The 21,798-nt window shown below is 39.6% G+C and overlaps 2 protein-coding genes across 7 annotated transcripts in view; one reads left to right on the top strand and one right to left on the bottom strand.

Annotated features, from left to right (window-relative positions):
* Positions 1-883, top strand: part of LOC108683347 (fibrillin-3) — a 30,254-nt gene extending 29,371 nt beyond the window's left edge. For all 5 annotated transcript variants that reach the window (XM_047879495.1, XM_018172657.2, XM_018172654.2 and 2 more), the window contains one exon: positions 68-883. In XM_047879495.1, coding sequence (XP_047735451.1) covers positions 68-476 — 409 coding nt within the window. In that variant the 3' untranslated portion in view covers positions 477-883. The remainder of the gene's footprint in view (positions 1-67) is intronic.
* LOC108683348 lies at positions 808-20,991 on the bottom strand. Of its 2 annotated transcripts, none has more exons than XM_047879496.1 (21): positions 20,930-20,991; positions 18,316-18,348; positions 17,804-17,955; positions 17,356-17,514; positions 16,818-16,919; positions 16,332-16,527; positions 16,002-16,116; positions 14,833-15,063; positions 14,315-14,439; positions 13,073-13,131; positions 12,379-12,659; positions 11,320-11,609; positions 9,307-9,744; positions 9,051-9,208; positions 8,576-8,715; positions 8,129-8,313; positions 7,564-7,659; positions 6,743-7,073; positions 6,374-6,473; positions 6,044-6,232; positions 808-5,718 (listed from the first exon to the last, which is right to left on the bottom strand). In XM_047879496.1, exons 1-21 carry the CDS (start codon positions 20,940-20,942, stop codon positions 5,113-5,115), a joined length of 3,999 nt encoding a protein of 1,332 aa, XP_047735452.1. In that variant the 5' UTR covers positions 20,943-20,991; the 3' UTR covers positions 808-5,112. The 2 variants fall into 2 exon arrangements, with proteins under 2 accessions (XP_047735452.1, XP_047735453.1); XM_047879497.1 differs by having other exon boundaries at positions 18,316-18,345; positions 20,930-20,976.
* Between the last annotated feature and the right edge of the window lie 807 nt (positions 20,992-21,798).

Here is a 21,798-nt window from a genome sequence, read left to right as displayed (position 1 = left end):
AGCATATTATTCTATTACGTACCCTTCAAATTGTACATGCACAAGGTATCTTCCTTTGATCCGACAGCCGGTGCAAAAAACGCTCCCTGTACTGCCGGCAAGACGACATCTTGTGCCACCGACAGCCGCTGAGTTACTCGTACAACTTCCTGCCGCTGGTGAGCAACATGTCGCTGCCCACCACCGGTCAGGTCGACCTGTTCACTATGCGAGGGCCTCTGTGGGCCACGTCCACGGTGCGCTTTGCTCTTGAGCTGGAGTCTGTCAGGTCTCCTACAGGCATCCAGCCTGCCGTGCGGGACTCCTTCACACTAAGAAGGACGTCCATCAACCAGGCCGTAATATCTCTGCAACAACAGCTCGAGGGGCCCCAAGAAATTCAGCTGGCGCTCAGCATGAAGCTGTATCACGGTAGCGAGTATAGCGGGTCCGCGGTGGCCAAGCTCCTAATACTTATATCCGAGTACGACTTTTAAAATGCCGTGTAAATCCAAATGATCCAACAGACTAGTCTGTTACAAACTTTTCTGTAGGTAGTTAGAGATTTTCTGTCTTGCTGTGTATAGTAGATTGTGTAAGATAAACCATACACTTTCGATATTATCTATTTAATCTACGCAACTTTGGGCATTTATAATTACTAGTTTATGCGTTCAAGTTCAATGGGCCCTTATTGAGCTTAATTCCATCAAAAGGTAACAAAATTGAACACTTCCACTTCGCTGGAAAAAATAAAAGCAAGTAATTTACATTTTTTAATACTGTTCATAAATTAATTCGGAATAAAGCCGGAAATGAGATTCGTAATAGAATCGATTCAGTTTATTAATAAGGAAATACAGTGCCCTTAAATGCTATCTTTTTGAATATATTCTAACCAGCCCACAATCTTTTAATCCCAAGCTGGCAAGTAAATCTAGTAATTGTCAAGTAAACATTTTCATGCAAATGCGCCACGCAAAAGCTAATACATAAGCACGGACACGTTATTACATGTCACTTTATCAACATACGTGAAGAACTTGCCATTGGTCACAAAGGTAGAGAATTACATTGTTATGTACATCCTCAGTTAAATAGGATCAATAGGATCTGAATTTTCAGTTCAGAGGCAACTCGCTACCAGCAGCATACTGGCAGGTTTCTGCGCTTAGCACCCACCAAAATTTTCCTAATTTTCTAGGCCTACGTCGCCAAATGATGCATCAACATTAATTGGAATATCCAAGACGTTCGACGGTTTTAAGTTATTCGACCGAAGTTCCATCGCCGTTGAAATGCATATATGCGTGTATATACTATATAAATATATTATGCTTAACAACCTCTTAATCTCAAGCTGGTTGGAAAATTTTGAAAACAATTGGTGAGATCAACTTAAGTAAATATAACCTGCCACTTGGATTTGAAATAATAATATATAACTCCCATCCTACAACTAAAAGGAACATTAGGCACATGTGTGACGACGACCATGAACTCACAGCACTTATTGTACGGCAGAAAAAAAGTAGAAGCATTTGCAGGCTTGTAAGTCAAAGTAATAACATTAAAAGTATAGCAGAGGCGCTCCATAATTATATTACTTACCATCCTTTATCGCCATAGGGCAATAGATCGACAAGAGGTTTACTTCAGTAACAACGCTGTCTTGACGCCTAAATTGCTTCCGATTCGTGCATCGGGCTTTAGTCTTTATTAAAAGCCCTAAAAAAGGTAAATGTTACATTAAATTGAGAACAAATTTGCTGAGCGCATATGGTCCTATGACGGATGGTCCCAACAAAGGCGGCAACGTGCAAGGAAGCGCATGCATTATTAAATAGAACAGCAAGTCTTGTGACCGTATTGACGGTATTGGGTAACTTAATCCAACTTCTTATTAGAACACTTTATATATATTGAATAACAAACTAGAGGCTAGTAGAAAAGTTAAACTTTCGATTATTTCATCGAGAATTTCCATCAAGTTGAGCTTTTCTAAATTTTGTTTCGCAATAATCACCGATATCTGGCCAGAACAATGGCGCGTGTATGTATAATTTGAGATCAAAAATTTTCATTTCATCAAATTTTTAGGCCTGTTGTAACGAGCCTCTCATGGATAATTGAGCGTGAGACGCTGCAGGATGAGTCAACCCACCAGAGGTTCAGCGTCCAATAGAAGTCAACAGGTGGAACACCTCAAACTTATTTTAGACCGTCACAGAGCAATAAAGATACGTACCGTGTAGAGATTACCAACAGATACGAATATTTTATTGTACGTCTACTAACGTAAACTTATGAGTATTTAGTGGTCTTACTTAGAAAAAAAAACAATATATTAGTATTCTTCTCATTTCATAATTTTAAATAAATTATAAATTAATGTCCCATACTGAAATATATACATTGAACTTATTTAACAGGTAGAGGTGTGAGGTAAGAGATAAGGCGCCAGGCAAACGGCGATTTCTTCCAAGAACTTTTCTGAGCACGAAGTGACTAGAACTACAGCGCCGGCTGGTCGAGTTCTTAGATTCTAACTGACGATTCCAACAGAAAATATTAATCCGAAATTCATCTCCGAGCGGAGTATTGAATTTTTTTATAATTTTAATGGCCTAAGGTCTACAATTGAGATGGAATGCAATCTCGTATTTGGTTGGAGGCCCGAGTAGTCTGCCAGCAAGAAATTGTTAAGGTACCTTCCAGGAATATCATTTCCAATAAGTGGCCATTGAATGGATCAGTTCCATACTAATACAAAATGAACAGCAGAACAAATATTCAGTATAGAATGAACGCATGCATCTTAGATCTAGAGCTTTAACCGCAGACGACAGTTGTTATCGCAACTGAAGAAAGCTTCCGATTATAGTCGTATTACACCGTGCATATATGTAACTTCTTAGAACCAGTGGTCATACAGGAGATAGACAAAATTAGAAAAAACACCTTAAAAATCCACAAAATATACTCTTGTACGGCGTAAGTCTACCTTTTGCAGCCTCAATTCCCCGAGGTATTGATTGATACAAATTGTGAATTGTTAGTGTGTGGCTGACACTTGCCAAATGAGCACCAACAATTTGGCCGCTTTGAAAGTCGGAGAAGTTTGCCATTTTATAAGGTTATAGCAACAAAAAACTCTAAAAATATCCGAAGAAGCTTAAAATATCAGCTTGCCACATTAATGAATAATAAAAATTAAAAACCAAGTTTTCATTGTTTATAACATGTTCAAACATTTTCATCTGAAAATGTTTCCCTCATTTTGTCCAGCCCCTGTAAGTTATGCAACAATCTAGACACGTATCAACTACAGACAAATCACAATGTTCGACAATTTACCTTAATTAAACAATGGTTATACTGGCCTATGTCAATTTTATCTGAAATTATTCTAATTACAAAAGTTGAAATTAAAGAATCGGAATCTTACAATAGAATGAACATAAAACTAGAAGAATTTAATGAAACTATACTTGGTCAGCTCAAGCGTATTTCATTGCAGAAGCAAGAAAGATAGTACGGTAGTAAAAAATAAAGGATAATCGTGCCACGATAAAATTCTAAATACAAAGTAACATAATCATCAAAAATAACATTGAATACTTTTATTAGTTTGTAGTAAATAAGGCTTTTCAACATTTGATGCACTTCTATACATAAAACACTTCTAGTTTAAATATAAATAGCAGCATAAATCGCCGTAGCTGAAGCTTAACAACAGCAACTAATTTCATAACACGTTCATGATGATCGATGCGCCACGTTCAACTTATGAGATCAGATCCATGTTTATAAACGAAATGAATATATAATTAAAGTTATAATATGATGTATTAAGCGTTACATACTTACACTCGGGATGAACTTAAACCTAGGATTTAGTTATATTTAAATATAAAAAGAGTTCAACTCAACAAACAGAGATCACCTGAGGTCCCGGGAGATAGAGAGATCAACAACAGATTTGAGATCAGAGGAACATTAATTTCAATAACAAATCCCCAAATCTCCTCCATATAAATAGCAACAAGAATTACAGATAAGTAAAATAACTTTGGTAATGATGAGATGACAAGATTATACAACACTAAAACACACGAAAATACAGTAAGCGCTGAAAAACATAAAATTCGTTAACCACGACACCAATTACAAAATAGTCCGCCAGCATCTGCATATATACAGTGAACTGTAGGATCATACGCTTCTGAGGAGTCTATGACAAAATTCTTAGCCAATTTTTGAGCCATGTAGTTCACAATTGTGATGCAAGTAATTACGAATTAATGTCAAATGAGGAAAGCCAAGATCACGTGCTCTGACTTAGTTGAAGAAACAATTTTGAGCTCATCTGTAGTCGGGAGTCGAAATAAAATATTACTAAGAGGCCATTGCAACATCAAGAAATGGTTCCGTCCTACACAACGCAATATCTCTCTGAGCTTTTTCTTAAAATTATTCAGACTTTAGTGAAAGAAGACAGCAAACATGCAGAAGAAAGGGAAAATCAAGGGGCGTTGCTGTCGAAGCCACAAGTGCAGCGGTACGCGGGGTAGGCGCAGCTACTAAAACGGGCACAGACATAGAAAGCCTGATGTAACGAGCCTCTCAAGGATAAATTAGTCTGTACACAGCACCATGTCGGTCTAAATATAACAGACTGACGATTACAATTTAAAAATAAAAGAAGTAGGAATCTTCAATCTACAAATTATAGAATGCTTTAGAGGGTAGACCAATTTCAAGAAAAAAGTTATGGCAAAAAAGTTATGAACACAACTTTTGGTGAATGGAACAACTGGCAAGAAGGCATCACAATTATTGGTCAGCACTTCAAAACTCTTCATTCAGTTATGTTGAAAATGTGACATAACTTTAGTTCGGGACAATATCGAGGACAGAAAAAAAACAGCATAAATGATAATATGCTCGTTAATTTCTGCCCCGATACTTGAAATAATTTCTAACAAGAGATTATTCCCAATTATAGGCCGCCATAGACGAGTAGATAGGTTTCTGACAACGGTCACCCGGAGCAAGCTGATAAGGCAATCACTAAACCATGACGTTCACGTCTCGGCAAGGCGTTGACAGAACGAACGTTGCCGTCCCAAGTCACCTGCGTTGAGCGGAGTCCCTGCACACTGGCAGGGACGAGGGCCGCTGCGGTCCCACGCAACTTTGGATGGTTGTTGGTCGTCCTGTCGCATGACTGCCAGAATGGCTGGCAGCCGACGAGCCGTGGCTCAACTCTGACACATCCGCTCCGTCGTCGTGTGAGGTCGTGGATGCATCCAGAGCAGTTGAATTCCGGTCCAGGCCATCGCCTGACTCATTATCAGCTTTGTTAACTGTAGCAGCTTCAACCTCGCTCTGACTAACTGCTACTACGTCACATGCAGAAGTAGACCCCGATGAGCCCGTTGCCACGATGTTAGATGTGAGAGCCGTTATGGAGGATGTCAAGGATGACAAAGACTCGGTGAGAGCCACAGAATTTTGCACGCACATTGTACCTTGCTGCCCTGATGTAGGTACTGCATTCCCGTCGAGTTTGGTAGTTGAGTCGTCTCCACCCAGGGGATTTTGAGAAGACGAGAGTGAAGGTAGCGGGGAACATGAAGTTGACTGACTCAGAAGTAGCGCTTGAGACGCGGGCAGCTGGCAGAATGCGTTCATTACTTGGCTCACCATTGACAGAGAGTCTTGCAGAGTCACCACCTGCGAAAATAACGAACACAACTTTTGGTGGAAGAGTATGTCAGAGCTAACGTACCAACGAAATAATGAGTGGTTTTCCTGAAAATTTAATGTATTATTACACGCGCATAGACCCGCGTGTCTTGCTTTTGCGTCGCACCCCCAATGTTTAAATGAGCTAAAGGAATTTTCATAACACACATTTCATTTTGAACACACAAAAGGCTACAGTTTCAGCCCATGTAACCATCACAATTGATTAACATATAAATGAATTTTAATGTAATTAAAAAATGTTCAAAAGCGTCACTGCTAAATTTAAAGCCCAGTGCCCATTATGTCTGACCTGCCCCTGCAGTTGGTTACAGAACTGCGTGAGATCCTTGACGGTGTCGTCCGTGGACCGGCAGGAGGAGGAGCGTTTGCTGCCCAGGCTGCCCTTGGGGAGAAGAGCGTCCATTGGGGTTGAGGGCGTCAGCGGGGTGCTGGAGGGGGTCGATGCTGGGGTTGTCCGGCCGGTCTGTAGTCGTCCAATCTGATGAAGAAGAGCAATGATAAGTAAAAAAAAATATTTATTCATGACGTAAAACAATATAATAACTGAGAGTTAATGAAGATAATTGTCAACGGAATTGCAGAACAACAAGCAATTATACATTATAACAAGCACACTCACTTGCCGCCAGAGGGCGCGTATGGCTTCCAATTGGAGGTGACGAAGGCGACGCTCTCTTTCCAACGCCTCCTCAGCCCGCTGCAGTTTGCTTTGTAGCACTCTACAGGATAAACTAATCATTAACGTTTCAACCAATTATTAATAAACGAGAGACGAGAATAAATGGACGAACACACAAGAACGCGTGAAAGCTTGTATTACTGACTCCATTCTCAAGTTACTCAATCTGATCGGAAATTAAGGGACATTTATACTTGTTCACTTGAAATTTTCATTTGGTTCACCAAGTTCCTGCAGATTTTTTTGCAACAGAATTTATGATAATAAATACACAAAATAACGAGAAAGTTGCCGCCAGCGAAGCCTGACCTGATGTGCTCCTCAGCGCGCGCCTGCCTCATCTCCTGCCTGACGGAGACGGCGGCAGGATGCTTCTGCCTCACGCGGTATCCTCGCCAGTGTCGCTGTAGGGTCACGGCAGCTGCCTCCTCCTCTGTGAGATCAGGGCACGAGAAGGTGGTCTGGCGAGACACTGAGGAACAACCACCTCTGCTCTTCCCTTCGTCATGAAGTGCAGGCCGAGATTTGCTGGAGGAGCGTTGAACATTGCCATGGGTCGTGGTAGCGCCGCTGCGAGACGCGCTGCTGCTGCTGCGGCTTGAGCTTCCTCCGCCACGACCGTCCGCGCTATGAGCACTCTCTGTTCAAAACAAACGGTCATATAAATATATTCGCAACTGGTAGTTTAGCCTATTTGTATGAAGGATGTCATGAAATAAACACCACCAAAAAGCTTAAAGTATCTAGATAGACATAAAAAATTTCTAACATAAAAAATCGTTTATTATTCTAAAAAAATGACTCAGAAAAAGGCGCGTTCAAGAAGGCGGTAATGGAAAAGAGCAGCATTAACAGCACCGAAAGACGAGCAAGGAAGAAGAAGAAATCGATGGAAGGAAACAAAAACGAAGACATATACAAGGTTTCTTACAAGAGTTGTCGGCCAACAACACGGAAGAGGTTGTGCAGGGTAGTTTAAGGAATCACAATATAGCCCCCTCCCATAACAGTGAGACGTTACATTGTTTTTTTTTTTTTGTGGCAAGAGACACATTTTTGGCAAGAGAGATACAAGCTAAGTCAGGGATACTAGATAAGTAGGATTAAGTGCGGAATACTCCTTTAAGGACCTGGCCTGTAGTTGTCCGGGTTGTAAGGCAGGCTCTGTTGGCGGATGTTGTAGATAGAATGACTTCCCTCATGTCCAGCAGCACTTCCAGGTTGGTCTGTACGAATAAAAAGTCTATGAATAACTTGAGAATTAATCAATTGCAATGAATTTGACTTTACCAACGTTTTCGAACCTTGATTTGGCAATCAATCTTGTCAGCTGTCTGACAAGAACAACTATCAGTCGCATAGACAAATTTTGGTGTACCAGATACTCATCATGAGTAAGTATTTTTCATCGTTTTTATGACCGCCCGCTTTCGGTTTACAAGGCAAAACAAAACAAGACAATTTCCTCTTCCATAGAAAATTGTCAGTTTCTTTCAAAGCGGTCACAATTCATTCATCCACGTCCAGCCTAATGTTACTGGACCTCGTGAGATTACCACTAGTTCATAAGGAGCAATAATTAATTGCTATCTATATGACAAGTTATTTGCTCTATATGACGAGAAATATAGTTAGCATTAGCAGCAGAAACAAATACGTGAAGAAAGTTAAGATGAATAGAGACAAATACAGTACCTTTAGCGGACGGTGCTCCGTACTGCCGAGGGGGAGTTGGGTCTCGTCCGCGTTCAGTCATGCGACGTTCAGCAGCGATGCTCTTGATGGTCTGCAGCTTAGAGACTGACACTTCAGAGTCCGTGTTGTCGGAGTCAGAGCAATCGTCAGGTCCGTGCTGGGGGTAGCTCGTCGAGATGCTCTGACTGAAACATCAATCGTTGATACAAATCAACAACTGCGGGAGAACTATAACTCACGCCTATACATCAAAACCCACACAACTTTAGGGAAGCTGCTCTCCCTGGGTGCTTCAGGATCACTAGTAATTATACAGCCAAATTAAATTACAAAAAAAAATCAAAGATTGCATCATTCAAACATCAAACACAACAGCAGAGACAGCCAAGAAAACAAATAAGAAATATATCACAGCAATATTTCCAACATGAAGAGTTGGTAACCCACGGAGGAGGGTTGCCCCGGCCTCGTGGGGCTCGCAGGGTTGGCTTAGGGGAAGTTGCGGGACGCGCAGAAGGCAGGCGTGGCGACTCGTTCCCCAGGCCAGGTCCTTTAGCCCCGGCACTTCTAGCGCGGCAGTTCCCCAACTGATCATTATGAGAAATATCAGCCGAGTTAAAGGCTGCCAATATTCATCATACTGATAATGCAAGTTGCGAATTGTTTCAATACATACACCCGATGAACCTAAAGATCAACTAACATGAAGAACTCGACTAATAATGTGCACACAATCTCTGTTCGCGTTATTTCGTCTACAAGTTTTACATTACAAGTGCATTAAACTTAAAGTAGCATTTCATTAACACGAATAGAATAGGAACCTACAATACACAATTGAGAACGGATAACATAACTAATCGAAATCGACGGCAAGTGAATAATGAAAGAAAATGTAATGGGCAGAGGGAGCAGCCAGCACCTTGGGAGACGCCATGGCTGTGGTTGGCTGCGATCGTGGGGGCGGCGCCCCGCGTGCAGCTCCTGAGCGCTGGAGGCCGCTTCTGGCGCCCTTAGGAGCACTCAGCTCCTGCTGACGGTGATCTGCTGCCTGGTGCGAGGCCTGGTGAGCTGACATCCCTGGGTGATGGGGCAGTGACTGAGGAGCTGCAGGGGAGGGTTGCTGCGGCATGGAGTGGTGGTTCGGTGGTAGCGGCGGCGGCGGCTGCTGCTGTTTCCTGGGTGATGGGGCAGTGACTGAGGAGCTGCAGGGGAGGGTTGCTGCGGCATGGAGTGGTGGTTCGGTGGTAGCGGCGGCGGCGGCTGCTGCTGGTGCTGAAGCATGGCATGATTGTGCGGTGGCTGCTGCTGGGGAATCATGGACTGATGCTGTGATTGCTGCTGAAGGAGTGTGGAATGATTTTTGAGTGTTTGTTGATGCTGCTTGTGGACATTAGCCGCATGATTAGCAGGCTGCTTATCGTAATTTTGCTGAACGAGTTGCGGATGCTGATGAAAGATGTTGTTGGAGACATTATTGATGGGAGGACGATGGGGAGCTGAGGCGGGGCGGTAGGAGTGAGACCCTCCAGCAGGAGATCGCTGCTCGGGGCTTATGACGCTCTCGGGGGCGGGCACGAAGGAGCTGCTGCCGCTTAGTTGCACGGCGCCCTCTCCTGCAGACAAGACCATTATTGTAGTCACAATAGACAAGCAACATGCATCACGATCAATATAAACTCCTCCCGTAGATGCTTTGAACACACGCACACGCATTTTTACTCTAGAATGGCTTGGCTATTCAATGTTACAACTTTAGTTATTCACTTCTTCACCCGGAACAGTGAATTTAGAGAATGTAAATTAATTCATCAATGATTATAACTTGGTTTTATATTTATAATGAAAATACCTAAAATCTGTCAACGGATAATATTATAGAAAAAATTAATTACAGTACTTGAGAAATTCAATTTATTTTCCACTGAATAAAGAGATGATTCTTCGTAACAAATTTAGAAGTTCGTAGCTATCAGAGATGGCAACAAGAGTTTGTGTCAGAAGGAGCAACATACAAACTGGAGAGACTATAAATGTAAATTATTGTGCCACAGCCCATATCGTGGGAGAGTGCTGCGGCAAATACTTGCGGAAAAACATCGCTTGCACTGGACATGCTAGTACATGGAGAAAGCATGTAATCGTTTGCACTTAGATTCACTCCTAAGCATGGGACTTGGAAGGGGGGGACTTGGCCACCTCATATGAGACCTTTGCATCAAACAGCTCATAGTCTCGTCTTCATATTTTCTTTCCTCTCATTCCTTTTTACGTCCATCCTCCCACCCTCACACCAAGCATTTCCCACCCCTGCTACCACCAAACATACGTTCATACTTGGGCATGGCTCTCACTATTATTATTATTCTACGAAGCGATTGTTATGGCGAACAGAGGAAATTCGAGGGCAGGTTGCACCCAAGTTAAATAGAAGCGAAAAATAAAAAGACAAATACACACGTTGGGTCGATAGCACTGGCACCCATGATGATTAGTAGCAGTGAACTTATGCACTTGAAATGCATAATTACTACGTATACGAATGCTGTCATTCTCATCCTAATTGTCCTTAGTATATAATTTTTAATTTCTTGTGTATCCTGACCGGCTTTTTAATCACATTCACAGCAGGGAACGCAAAATGTTCCTTATACCTAAGAGTCTGTCTGACCATGATTGCCGTTAGGTCAATACGTGAACTCCATCGTTTCCGCACAATTTCATCATATAGAGATCTAAGCCATACGTAATCTTCACTAGAATGGTCAAAGCAAAAGATCACTCTTACTGATACTTTGAGTCACGCTAGAAAGGTTCGGGTATTAGTACAGAAAATAATCAACGCAGAGGATATGAATAAACCTGTAGTCTATGTAATGGAATGGATATCTTAACTAAATCATGAAATTTGATGGCCTTTAATAATAATCACAAAAATGAGATAGTGTAGGTGTTTCAACCTAAAAATAGTGTAGGTCAAAACACATGAATTTAAACGCACCAAGAAATTAAAGTTTGAAATCAATTCATTTATCTTAAAATTGAAAAAAACCGAATGATTTATATCCCATCAAGTATAGAAAGTCAACAATAATAGGAAGATAAAGCAGAGGAAACAGCCATGTCAAGAAAGCAAATCTATTAAAAATTTTATTTTTAAGAGATCCCCAAGATTAAAGTTGTAAACTCACCATACTGGCGGTACGAGTTCTCGTCCTCATAAAGACAACCAGGTTGCGTAAGGTTGTCGTTTAGACCGTTCGTGAGACTGTAACTCTGTTCTTCAGACCGCCACGCATCGTGGTAGCTCAGAGCCATCCGGTCACTAGATCTGGACTCGGCATTAACATGAGGAAGCGATAATTTCTGGGCCAGTTGCTCAGGACCCAGACTCTGGGTCATGCTAAGCGGCACACCCGAGTGAAGAGAAGCTGGCCCAGACTCCTCTGGGTCCATGTTGGTCGTCACAAGCTGCTGACTCCTGCCACGAATGATAGCGTTACAATCGTCTACTTATCCCAGATTGAGCCCAGTCCGACAAATAAAAAATAAAACAATGACACTGTAGTGAATTTTTAGTAAAACTTCTTAACAAATCAGTGAACTCATCGTCTCCTCTTGATTCACAACGAATGACAGGCCAAGTGATTTATCTTAGTGAACTCTCTCTTAATCTTGTTACTAGGCTTAGTCGAGCAAGAAACTTCAGTAGTTGATGAGGTAAAACTATTAAAATGGTTAGAATAATTTTATGTTGGCTTAAAATGTAAAATTTGTTCAGGTTTGTTGCACCGGTATGTACGAATGCTATAGAGGCGCTCAGGTGGCCTAAAAGTGAGGGAGGTAAAAACACTGGGCAGGCTAGCGGTAAAAACACTGGCCAGGCTAGAGGTAGGAACACTAGGCAGGCTAGCGAAAGAAAATATAGACAAGCCCACGGAGCTGTCTCACACAGAGGAGACAAGGAGTGGGTGTAAGGGCAGGGGATGAGGTGCTGGTGGGATTTTCCAGCATCTGCTCACTCGTGACAGGCAAGGCTGGGGAACGAACGAGTAAAATACCAAGGATGGGCCGGCGCTGAGTGGTAGAGGCGGGATTCGGCTAAAACCTAAAGCTTATTAAAACCCGACAAACATTTCGATCAAACTCAAAAGGTAGAGGTAGTATTAGGGTAGGAGTAGAGGTAGTATTAGGGTAGGAGTAGAGGTAGTATTAGGTTAGGAGTAGAGGTAGAGAGCACCGCCATTCACCGGCTGGGAGCGAGGCCAGAGACGAGCGCCTCTTGCAGTTGCTCAGCCCCCAGGGAGCGAGTCATCACAGACGCGGTCATGGCGCCCCCACCGAAGAGGTTGGGGGAGGCCCCGTCACCCAAGGGCCCCAGCAACATGGATGGGTCCATGCTCTGGGTCATGAGTCCTCCACACGGAGCGTCGGGAGTCTTCAGCCCTCCGCCGTACAGCGTACTCGACAGCTCTACGTGATACTTCGGCTCTTGTTGCTGTTGCTGTAGTTTCTGCAGCTTCAAATGTTGCTGTTTCGTCGGTAGGAAAAATCTTTTACAAAATCTGGTCTTTTTTTAAATAAATAATCTACATTATTTCATTAAAGTTTATAGGACAGGATATTGGTGTACTCCAATTTACTACCATATAACCTGTAGTTTAAGACAGAACAATGCTCTGCAATAAATTTAACAATGCCAACTGTCCAGTTCCCACGCACAAACCCAAACGCTCCTCGCCCGTGACTTGAGAAGCGTCCATTTTGATCATCATATTGAGTAACTGGTTTGAATCGAGATGACTCGATGCACAAAATTATTTTTCAACAGAAATGAATTCTATATTTTTCCGGCCTCTCATCTCAAATCTTTAATTTTAGTTAGCATAACACAGTAAGTATGAGCTGAAATAAATTTCAAATAGGAAGGTGACGCGAGCTAACCTGTTGGCAAGCCGCCCTCGCAGCGCTGCGGCGGTCGGCCGGGCAAATACGCGTCGGGGCTGTCAAGGCAATGCAATAAATAATGCTTAAAAAATTAACGGGAGTTTCATCGTTAAGAAAAAAAAATTATTTAATTAACTCCCACGTTCGAATTAGAAGTAAGTATGGTTGACATGGCTGATAACGCTATCAGATTAGCAAGATCGATAAAAGGATACAAATGATTTAAGGCTAACGTTATTTAAACAATCGGCTAAAATCTTTGTTCGATAAATCAACGACGTATTGATTAGGTTTAAAACAAATAACATGACAAGCTTGGTCTTACATCGGTCAGATCATGAAAATCCCACTGGATTGAAGCTCATTAAAATGTGCTGGGAACTGATAAGTCAAGAACTGAATACATACTTTTCAGGTCGGCGTTGTAGAATTAGGTCCCTTACTCAACTCATTAACTGCGAGAGTTAAATATGGCGGACGGAATAGACGTTTTAAAAATGCTAAAGATTTCAGCTAAAGATTTCAGCTAAAGATTTCAGCTAAAGATTTCAGCTAAAGTCTACAACTAAAATGCGGAGTGCGGAGGCTCAATTAAATGAGTCACTAACTAGTCAAAATAGAGTATTGAAAATTTGTATTTTAATGCTAAAGATCTTTGATATGTGAACCGGCAGCCAGTCGATCTAGAGGACGTGACTTGAAGCCACGAACCATAAATATAGTAATCACGCAAAAAACGCATCACGTGCCAAATTTAGGACCAAGGAAGTGTGTGTAATCTATATTGAGGAAAAATTAACATTCTACCTAAAAACCAATTTTTAAGCATTAGGCAATTTTGTCACAAAATTGCCATGGCTATGGTTATTAAAAGTGGCATTTGTAGGAGAAAAGCTATAGTTCTTGTAGGGCAGATAAGACAATACCTAAGCCGGCAGCACTGCAGTATCCAGGAGTGAGAAGTGAACAACGCAGACAGCAAACTGCCATTAAAAAGTCATGTGTATATAATCAACTAAATAAACTGAAATTCACTGCTCAATCCGTAAACAAGATTCAGCTTCAAAGTTAACAAACCAGAAAACGACTTTGAAATATTTTTGATCGACTTCGTTCAATGTCATTTAATTTATCTAAACACCATTTTTTATGTTTCCCTGGATAAATTTCAGGTTTAGTCTATGAACTTGAACAAGGTTATATCTTATGTACAAGATTAACAAGAATAGCATGACTGACCGGTATGGCGGCGGTTGTGGGGCGGTGGCCGAGAGTGTGTAAAGCGGCGGTGGGTGGCGGGCGACGAGTGTTGCGACACCGACAGCCCGCGACCACTGGCTGGTGCTGCCCCACATGCTGCATTTCTGATGCCAATAATAATAATAATTCAATAGTAACTTGCAGAGCACAAGTTTAATATACAGAAAATGTAAGCCAGAAAAAAATAAGCTAGAGGCACGTATGAGCAGATAGTATTATCGGCAAGTATTTTCCACTTAGAATATTGGGCTAAAAATTAGAAGAAATTAGCCCGATATTCGAAGTGAAAAGTACTTGCCGCGATCACTATCAGCTGATACTTTTTCATGGCATAAGCATCTTATAGTTCACTGCTTAAATTACTACCAGTGTAAATGAACAACTGTAGAGCGATTTATATGGAAAATTGAGGAACATTTCATGAAACAGTTACTATTTATTCGGCAAATAATTAATGTAGGTGCAAATCATAACTAGAATAAAAAGGCTTAGCTCACCCAAGAGAATTGTGACCGCCTTCCCCATCCTCCTTCTGCCGCAGGTCTTGCTGATGCTGCTTGGCAAGTTGCAAGATTTTGACAAGTTTGTGATCAGTCTCGGGGAGTGCGGCTCCCCCCCAGCCTCCCCCCACCAGACACACCCCACTCAGGTACTGAACTAAAGGCCCGTGCTCGCCCAGCTGAAAACCGCGGCCGCGACCTTGTGAGTACAGCCACTCTCCCTTCAGGCTGCCAAGAGAAACGTAGTGCACTTTCAAACTTTAATTCGAACAGGCAATTCAATACTCCTGTTATCCTAACCCCATTTCTAAAAATTGGCTAAATTATTGCACAGTTGCAATATTATTGCAACGTTTCAGTCTTTTTGAACATAATTTATCTAAATTGGGAAAATGCTCCATACAAAAAACCGCTCTATTCCTCAACTGTTCTTCCCTTTTGAAAAACCGCTCTATTGCTCAACTGTCTCTTCCCTTTTTTTATGGCGAAGGATTGGAAAGTCAACAGTAGATCGTAAATTAAACGTTTTGTCGAAGTTCTTTCTTATAACAGTATTTACATGAAATATTACAATTTATTCTTCTTCATTCTTCGTTAAATGGTTCAAAAATATTAGGATGACAGAAAACATTTTATTCTACACGACAATGCAGCACAATGGTTAAAAAAGTTTATAGCAACGCGGTATGTCAACTCGTAAGCTAATTTGCTGCCTAGACTTGAGCAGTCAAACCGACAGCTCCGCAACACTCTGCTCTGGATTACACTGCTTTGGTTCACTGCCTGCACACAACTAATACTACTGAAAAACAACAGATACTACTGCTGAAGGACCGAACTGCTGATAATTTCTATCAACAACTGTAATAGTAGTCACAAAAGCATAAACGTGGTGCAGTACATGATGCGCAAATGACGTAAATATCACATGACGCGGCTACCTAACACCTGTCGCCAAATACAGCTCATTAAATATGAAAAACTAATTATTGTTTCAAAAAATTAGTTGAATAATATGACAGGAAAAGGGGGAAGACTTTTTAATAACTTCAATTGCAGAGACAATTTCCTGTTATTCACGAAGGTAGTATGGTATTAAGTTGAAAAATAAGGCTAAGTCATTCCAAGTGTTGATTTTTAGCATGAAATTCGAGACTATGACCCACCTCTCCATGGGAGTAACTTTATAGCCATCCAACACCTTGAGGTTGAGACACCAATTGATCACGTAGGGACGGTAGTCAAACGCCAGAGGTGCTCCAGTAGGTCGACCAGTTTCATCTGCATAAGAAAAGTGAAAATTCTCATTTTAAACGCATAATAAATTTGAGTTAAAAAAAAAAACAATCGCAAAATGTATTCCTCAAAATATGGATTTAAATAAAGATTTAATTCAACTGGCCACATAAAAATTATTAGGTTAAATATTCAGGACGAAATGTAAATTTTCGTTTGATTAAAACAAAATTTAAATGATTTATCTATGTAATTATGACCTGTGAGCTGGAAAGGTTGAAGACATGGGTTGTTGAGTATGGTGAACTGCTCGAGGTTGCTGAGGTGTGACAGATGACAGAGATCATTGAGGTCTGCCAGAAGGTTGTCCGACAGCGTGAAGATTACCAACGACGTTGGCAAGTATTTATTACCGCGATTCAAGTTCATCAGGCGGTTACGGTGCAAGAATAATTCCTGAATAGGAAAATAAATTATAAAATGAAACTCATACTATCATTATAATGAAGAATCAGACTAGGTACTTTAGAATTCAGCTACTTGACCCCTACATCAAATTTGCAATGCATGACTAAGGCAACAATGGATGTGATCTAAATTTTGAATTTACAGATCAACAATGGATGTCAGCTAAAATTTGAATTTACGGATCAACTATGGATCCTGTATTTACAATTAAACTCTTATTATTCCTGATAAGTAAACTAATGTGAGAATAGATATTTGTTAGAAGCAAATCTACTCACTTTGAGCTTGGGCAGAGATGTGAGGTCAGAGAGGGCACATATAGCATTACCAGAGAGATTCAAATGTTCCAATTTGTGGCAGTGAGATATTCCATCCATAGTCTGAAAAGACAGTTGATACTAAAAATAATTTCAGGAACATTCATACATCACAAGCTAGGATCATTGAGAGCAGATAGCAATCAATTGCAAATTGTTATGTTGTATCGTGATATAAATTGGAAAGGTAATTGGTATGAAAGAACATTATATGTGATTTATCAAGATGGAGTCATCACAACTAATCATCAGTGATATTAATGCTCAAACTTGCAAGTTATATCTTATGTCTCAACTCTCAACTGCTTCATGTGCCAAATTTAGGACCAAGGAAGTGTGTGCAATCTAAAATGGGGAAAAACTAACTGGAGTACTGTTAATTTTTTCTACAGTAGTAGTAGTAAAACATTAGTTACGGTACTATGCCTCAAGAAACAAAGCATAGGCAAGAGTAAATGTGTCCCTATCCAAATGGTTAATAATAAGGCAGAAGCTTTACCTTGATGCTGTTGGCAGCAAGGTTTAGATGCACCAGGTGCTGGAGTTCTTTAAGGCCTTCCACAGTTACTATGTTGTTGCCAGGCAAGTTGAGAATGCGCAGGGAATACATGCGTGCAAACCAGTACATCCTCATCACTTTATTGTTGCTCAGGGATATCTGAAAACAGTACAAAACTCAACAAACAAACATAACATCAATATTTAATAGGAACAAACAGACTGTTTCCAGTTGCTCAAGTTATGAGATCACATTACATTATTTAACACAACTTTCCTCATCATGTTATGAAATATCAAGTAATGAAATATACATTTAAGATATATAAAATATCAATGATTAATCATCCATTGAAAATTACCTATCTTACAGCTATCTTGAGTAGTTACTATACTTTTACTGGAAAGCAACAAAGTGAGATTAAATTATCATTTGTAGCCAGACTCACTCTTTGAAGTTCTCCATAGCTGTCAAGGTTGGTGAGATTTTGCAGACAGTTGTCATCAAGCACAAGAGCAGTTGCAAAGGCTCTGTTGCTGGGAGCTTTCTCAAGTTTGGTCAACTTGCGACCAGACAAGTCCAAAACAACTTCAGTATCACCTACAAATAAAATTCAAACATTAGGCAATGGGAATGAGTCCATCAACTTTCACAGTATGGTACAATGATTTGAAGATAATTCAAGTTTTTCTGCAGGTTAATCAATGCATGTTGAAGCAAATATTATCTGGTTTTCAATCAATTCAATCATTTTTGCTTTTTTGAAAAAAATTTTCATAGAATTTTTACTGGCTTAGGTTTAGCATGTACCAACTAAATTTGCTGGAGAAATCAATTTCAAAGTAATAAGAAAAATATGAGGTAGACACTAAATGCAAGAAGGAAGTCTCAAGAAAATAAGAGGCATTTGATTGGAATTGGATTAACCAATTCAAAATGAAATGCAGCTGATTGGCTTACCTCCATCATCTGTAGGATCATCTTTCTCATCTTCTGAAAAAGAGAAATAATTAAGCTATGATGAACATAAAAACTCAAGTTAAGATAAACATTAACTAGAAATATGTTCATTTCAGATAGAAGGTAATTCATAGATAGGAGGAGGCAGGAGGCAATTCATTACATCCTAATTCATAAAATGGGTAGCAATTCATCCAGCAAGAATCTCATGGCTCCAAGCCTCCAAAAATGGCTGGAAAGCTCCAGTTGTGGCTTGAAAGATAGAAATATTTTCATGCCAGATGCATGGAATACATAATTTTATCTACCTTTCAAGCCATAACTAGAGCTTTCCTGCCATTTTGGAAGCTGCAAGATTTCTGCTAGATGAATTACGCTTATCTGATTGTTAACAATAACTATTGTGTAAAATTCTTAGACAAGATTCCATTAGTATTGAACATATGTCACTTTGAAGCCACAACTCACAAGATATCATTGAAAAGCCAATGTGGAGAATTGTACAGAACACACCTGTGAATAGGACAAATGCCTATTTCTATGGACATTTCCCAATTTCTTCATAAGAATATAAAATATGGCATATTTCCACTTAAACTCTTTGAAAATCATCAGTTAAATAATCAATTTTACACAAAATTTTAGGAAGCTTCTGCTAAATGTTAAAAATTGGAATTTACAGGTAGTCTGGTAAGGCTGGTAGTGGTTGCTGCCTAGCTGGTAGGTAAATTCTAATCCTAGACAGTGGACAGTAGACACCAGCCTTTCTATTTTTTTACACAGGATATACTGTCAAACCGGGTTATAAGGGACGGTTTTGAGCATTTTTTGTTAATAACTTCTTGCTATGAAACATTTCATAAACAAGTTTGGGCTCATTTTACAGGTCTTTGCAAGGGCTATCATATGGCATTTCCAAAAAAAATCCATATGCTATTTGTAAGGTGCTAGAAGCAATATAAAAGGCTCCTGAATTGTCTGCAAATGGGGTAATAAGGGACACATGAAATAAAACCTAATTTTAAAATGTTTGAAGCATGCAGATTGAACTCATTTATTACTAATGGTACTCTGAAGTCCTTCTCTTCTTTTGTAGATGATTTAAATGTAGGATAAATGACATTTTCTGTAATTTTTACTTTTTTTATATGATTTTACTGTATCCATACGTTACCATATTATTGATGCAATATTACAACATCCATGGACATGCCATTGAGCATTGACAATGACCTTGTCCACAGCAAGCTTCATATCATGATATCAGTAGCCATTTAGCAGTTCTTCTGTATCTGTAAGCTCACAGGATGACTTGTAATTTTGCACAATTTTAATCGAGTCAACTGCACTATAACAAACAAGATTGTAATAAACATACCTGATAACAGGAAGGAATATTTAAGTGACAACCATAATATTTTTGGAGAAATAAATCATAGTTTAGGTTAATTACTTTTCATTCTTTGTTGTGTAGTACTCAATTTTATCACACATTCTCACATTCGATGAACAATTTTGTGAAGACTGATGATGCATTTATTGTTTGCCAAGTGAAATTTTTTTCACTGAGCAAGGTAAACATAGATTTTTTCATTAACTGGAGCCTTTGCTAACCAAAGTTCTACTGTAAATGCATTTAATATAATAAATGTATGATTTCTTAACTTGTTTTTTGGCAGGATTAGAATTTTCCTACTTGTTTCTGAAATCTTGCAGCTCCAAAATGACAAATTTTTAATACAATTGGAATCTTGCAGCCCGATCATGCACTTTTGTTAACAATTAGATAGGAAAAACCAGTAATTCACCTGATGGAAATCTTGTGGTTCCAGAAATGGCAGGAAACCTCTGGTCGAGGACCTAAAGGTAGACGTTTTCCACTTCCACAGTTGCTTTATAGTACTACATAGATAGTAAAAATGTTGAACTTTACACCACTATTTTTAGTTTTGCAACACTTTGATTAGGTAGTTTAGCTGCTACAACATTTCTACAAAATGTCTGAGGGCTGTCCAGTCCCTTATTACAACTACCCCACCCATCCCTTATTACCCGGAATTTACCCTATTTGACGGTAGGTTAAGGTAGCCAATTTGATGAATTTTTTGTTTATACTAGGAAATTAAACATGAACTGCTTTTTCAAAAAACTCTTTTTTGCCATTATGTGGCACTGTGGCAGTATATCATGGCCATGCTTTTAAGTCAAGGCTTCACTTCATGATTTGTTTCCATAAATTCCATTTTCTATTTATACCTGACAATCTGAGTTAGGCTATCCGCTATCTGACACTTTAGCCTACAATCATGATGTTATAAAAAGCAAATGTGTCATCAAGATCTTTTGAAGGCACACAATTGCATAGTGATCACTGAGCTTCAGGTTTCCATATTATAAATTTGTAATGACTAATAAATCAACTTTATTGAGAAGTTTATTATTTTGTCAAGAGTCTAGTACAATAGCGGAATTTTCTCAGGAATGTCTTAAAACTCTTACTCTTAATGAATTACATCCATAACTTTAACAGCGTAGAAAAAATCAGGAAAATAAAATATAAATAAATTACAGGCAAAGAATAAATTGGAACACGAAACAATTTGAAATCACTTACCCAATGACCCCATGTTTTATTTTCTTTGCCGACACTTTGAATTTGTTGACATCGAAATCGATATAACGGACAGAATTCTATTCCGCATTAATAATTTCTTAAATGTTTTACCTGCTCATGCAGGGACGACTAGAAATTATCATTTTTAATAATTTACATAGTTTTGTTATCAGAATAATCAAATTATAGATTGTGTATAATAATTTTCATTTAGATGAACGGATATGCTCGTGGAGCGAAACAGCAGAAAAAGCCATTGACAACGCCTGCTAAGAGGATCGATCTTGCATTTGTAATTAATTTTCAATACAGAACGATTGAAGTATAAATGCGGAAAAACTTTCAAATGTAAATCCAAATTAAGGTTAAGAGTTGCTTATTCGATTATAGTTGAAGGTCAAGGTGCGGACAATTTTACGGCCGGACTCGAGGCCGGTCTCTAAATTCAGTGAGCAAGGAATATCTCCCAAAGTAATGAACGTAACTCGATTAAACTATTCATTTAGACCTAACGGTGATGTTTAGCTCGTGAAAATTTTTCAAATTTCGACATCATTCGTGAGTTATAACTTATATGACGATGCGTGCCGAAATTTGCAGTGAACAAGACATTTCAAATTTTCCGAGGCGTTGGGGACAAGCTATGTATAACCGTGACCTGTAATAAAGTTATTTTGTCTTGATACCAGAAATTTTTTGGAATTTCATTAGGTTTTTTGCAATTCATAATTATAACAAGAAACTCCTTGGAAAAAACCTCGGTTTCAAAATTAACTAAGATCCACAACAAATCTACGGTCACAAAAACGAGAATTTAATTTACTTCTGCTGATCACAAATTATTGAATATGATGCAGACGTGCGTTCAA

This window comes from Hyalella azteca, unplaced genomic scaffold (genome assembly GCF_000764305.2).
Source record: "Hyalella azteca isolate HAZT.00-mixed unplaced genomic scaffold, Hazt_2.0.2 contig3170, whole genome shotgun sequence".
Classification (NCBI taxonomy): domain Eukaryota; kingdom Metazoa; phylum Arthropoda; class Malacostraca; order Amphipoda; family Hyalellidae; genus Hyalella; species Hyalella azteca.
The sequence above is the reverse complement of the archived record's forward strand: the minus strand, read 5'-3'. Positions and strand labels throughout refer to the sequence as shown.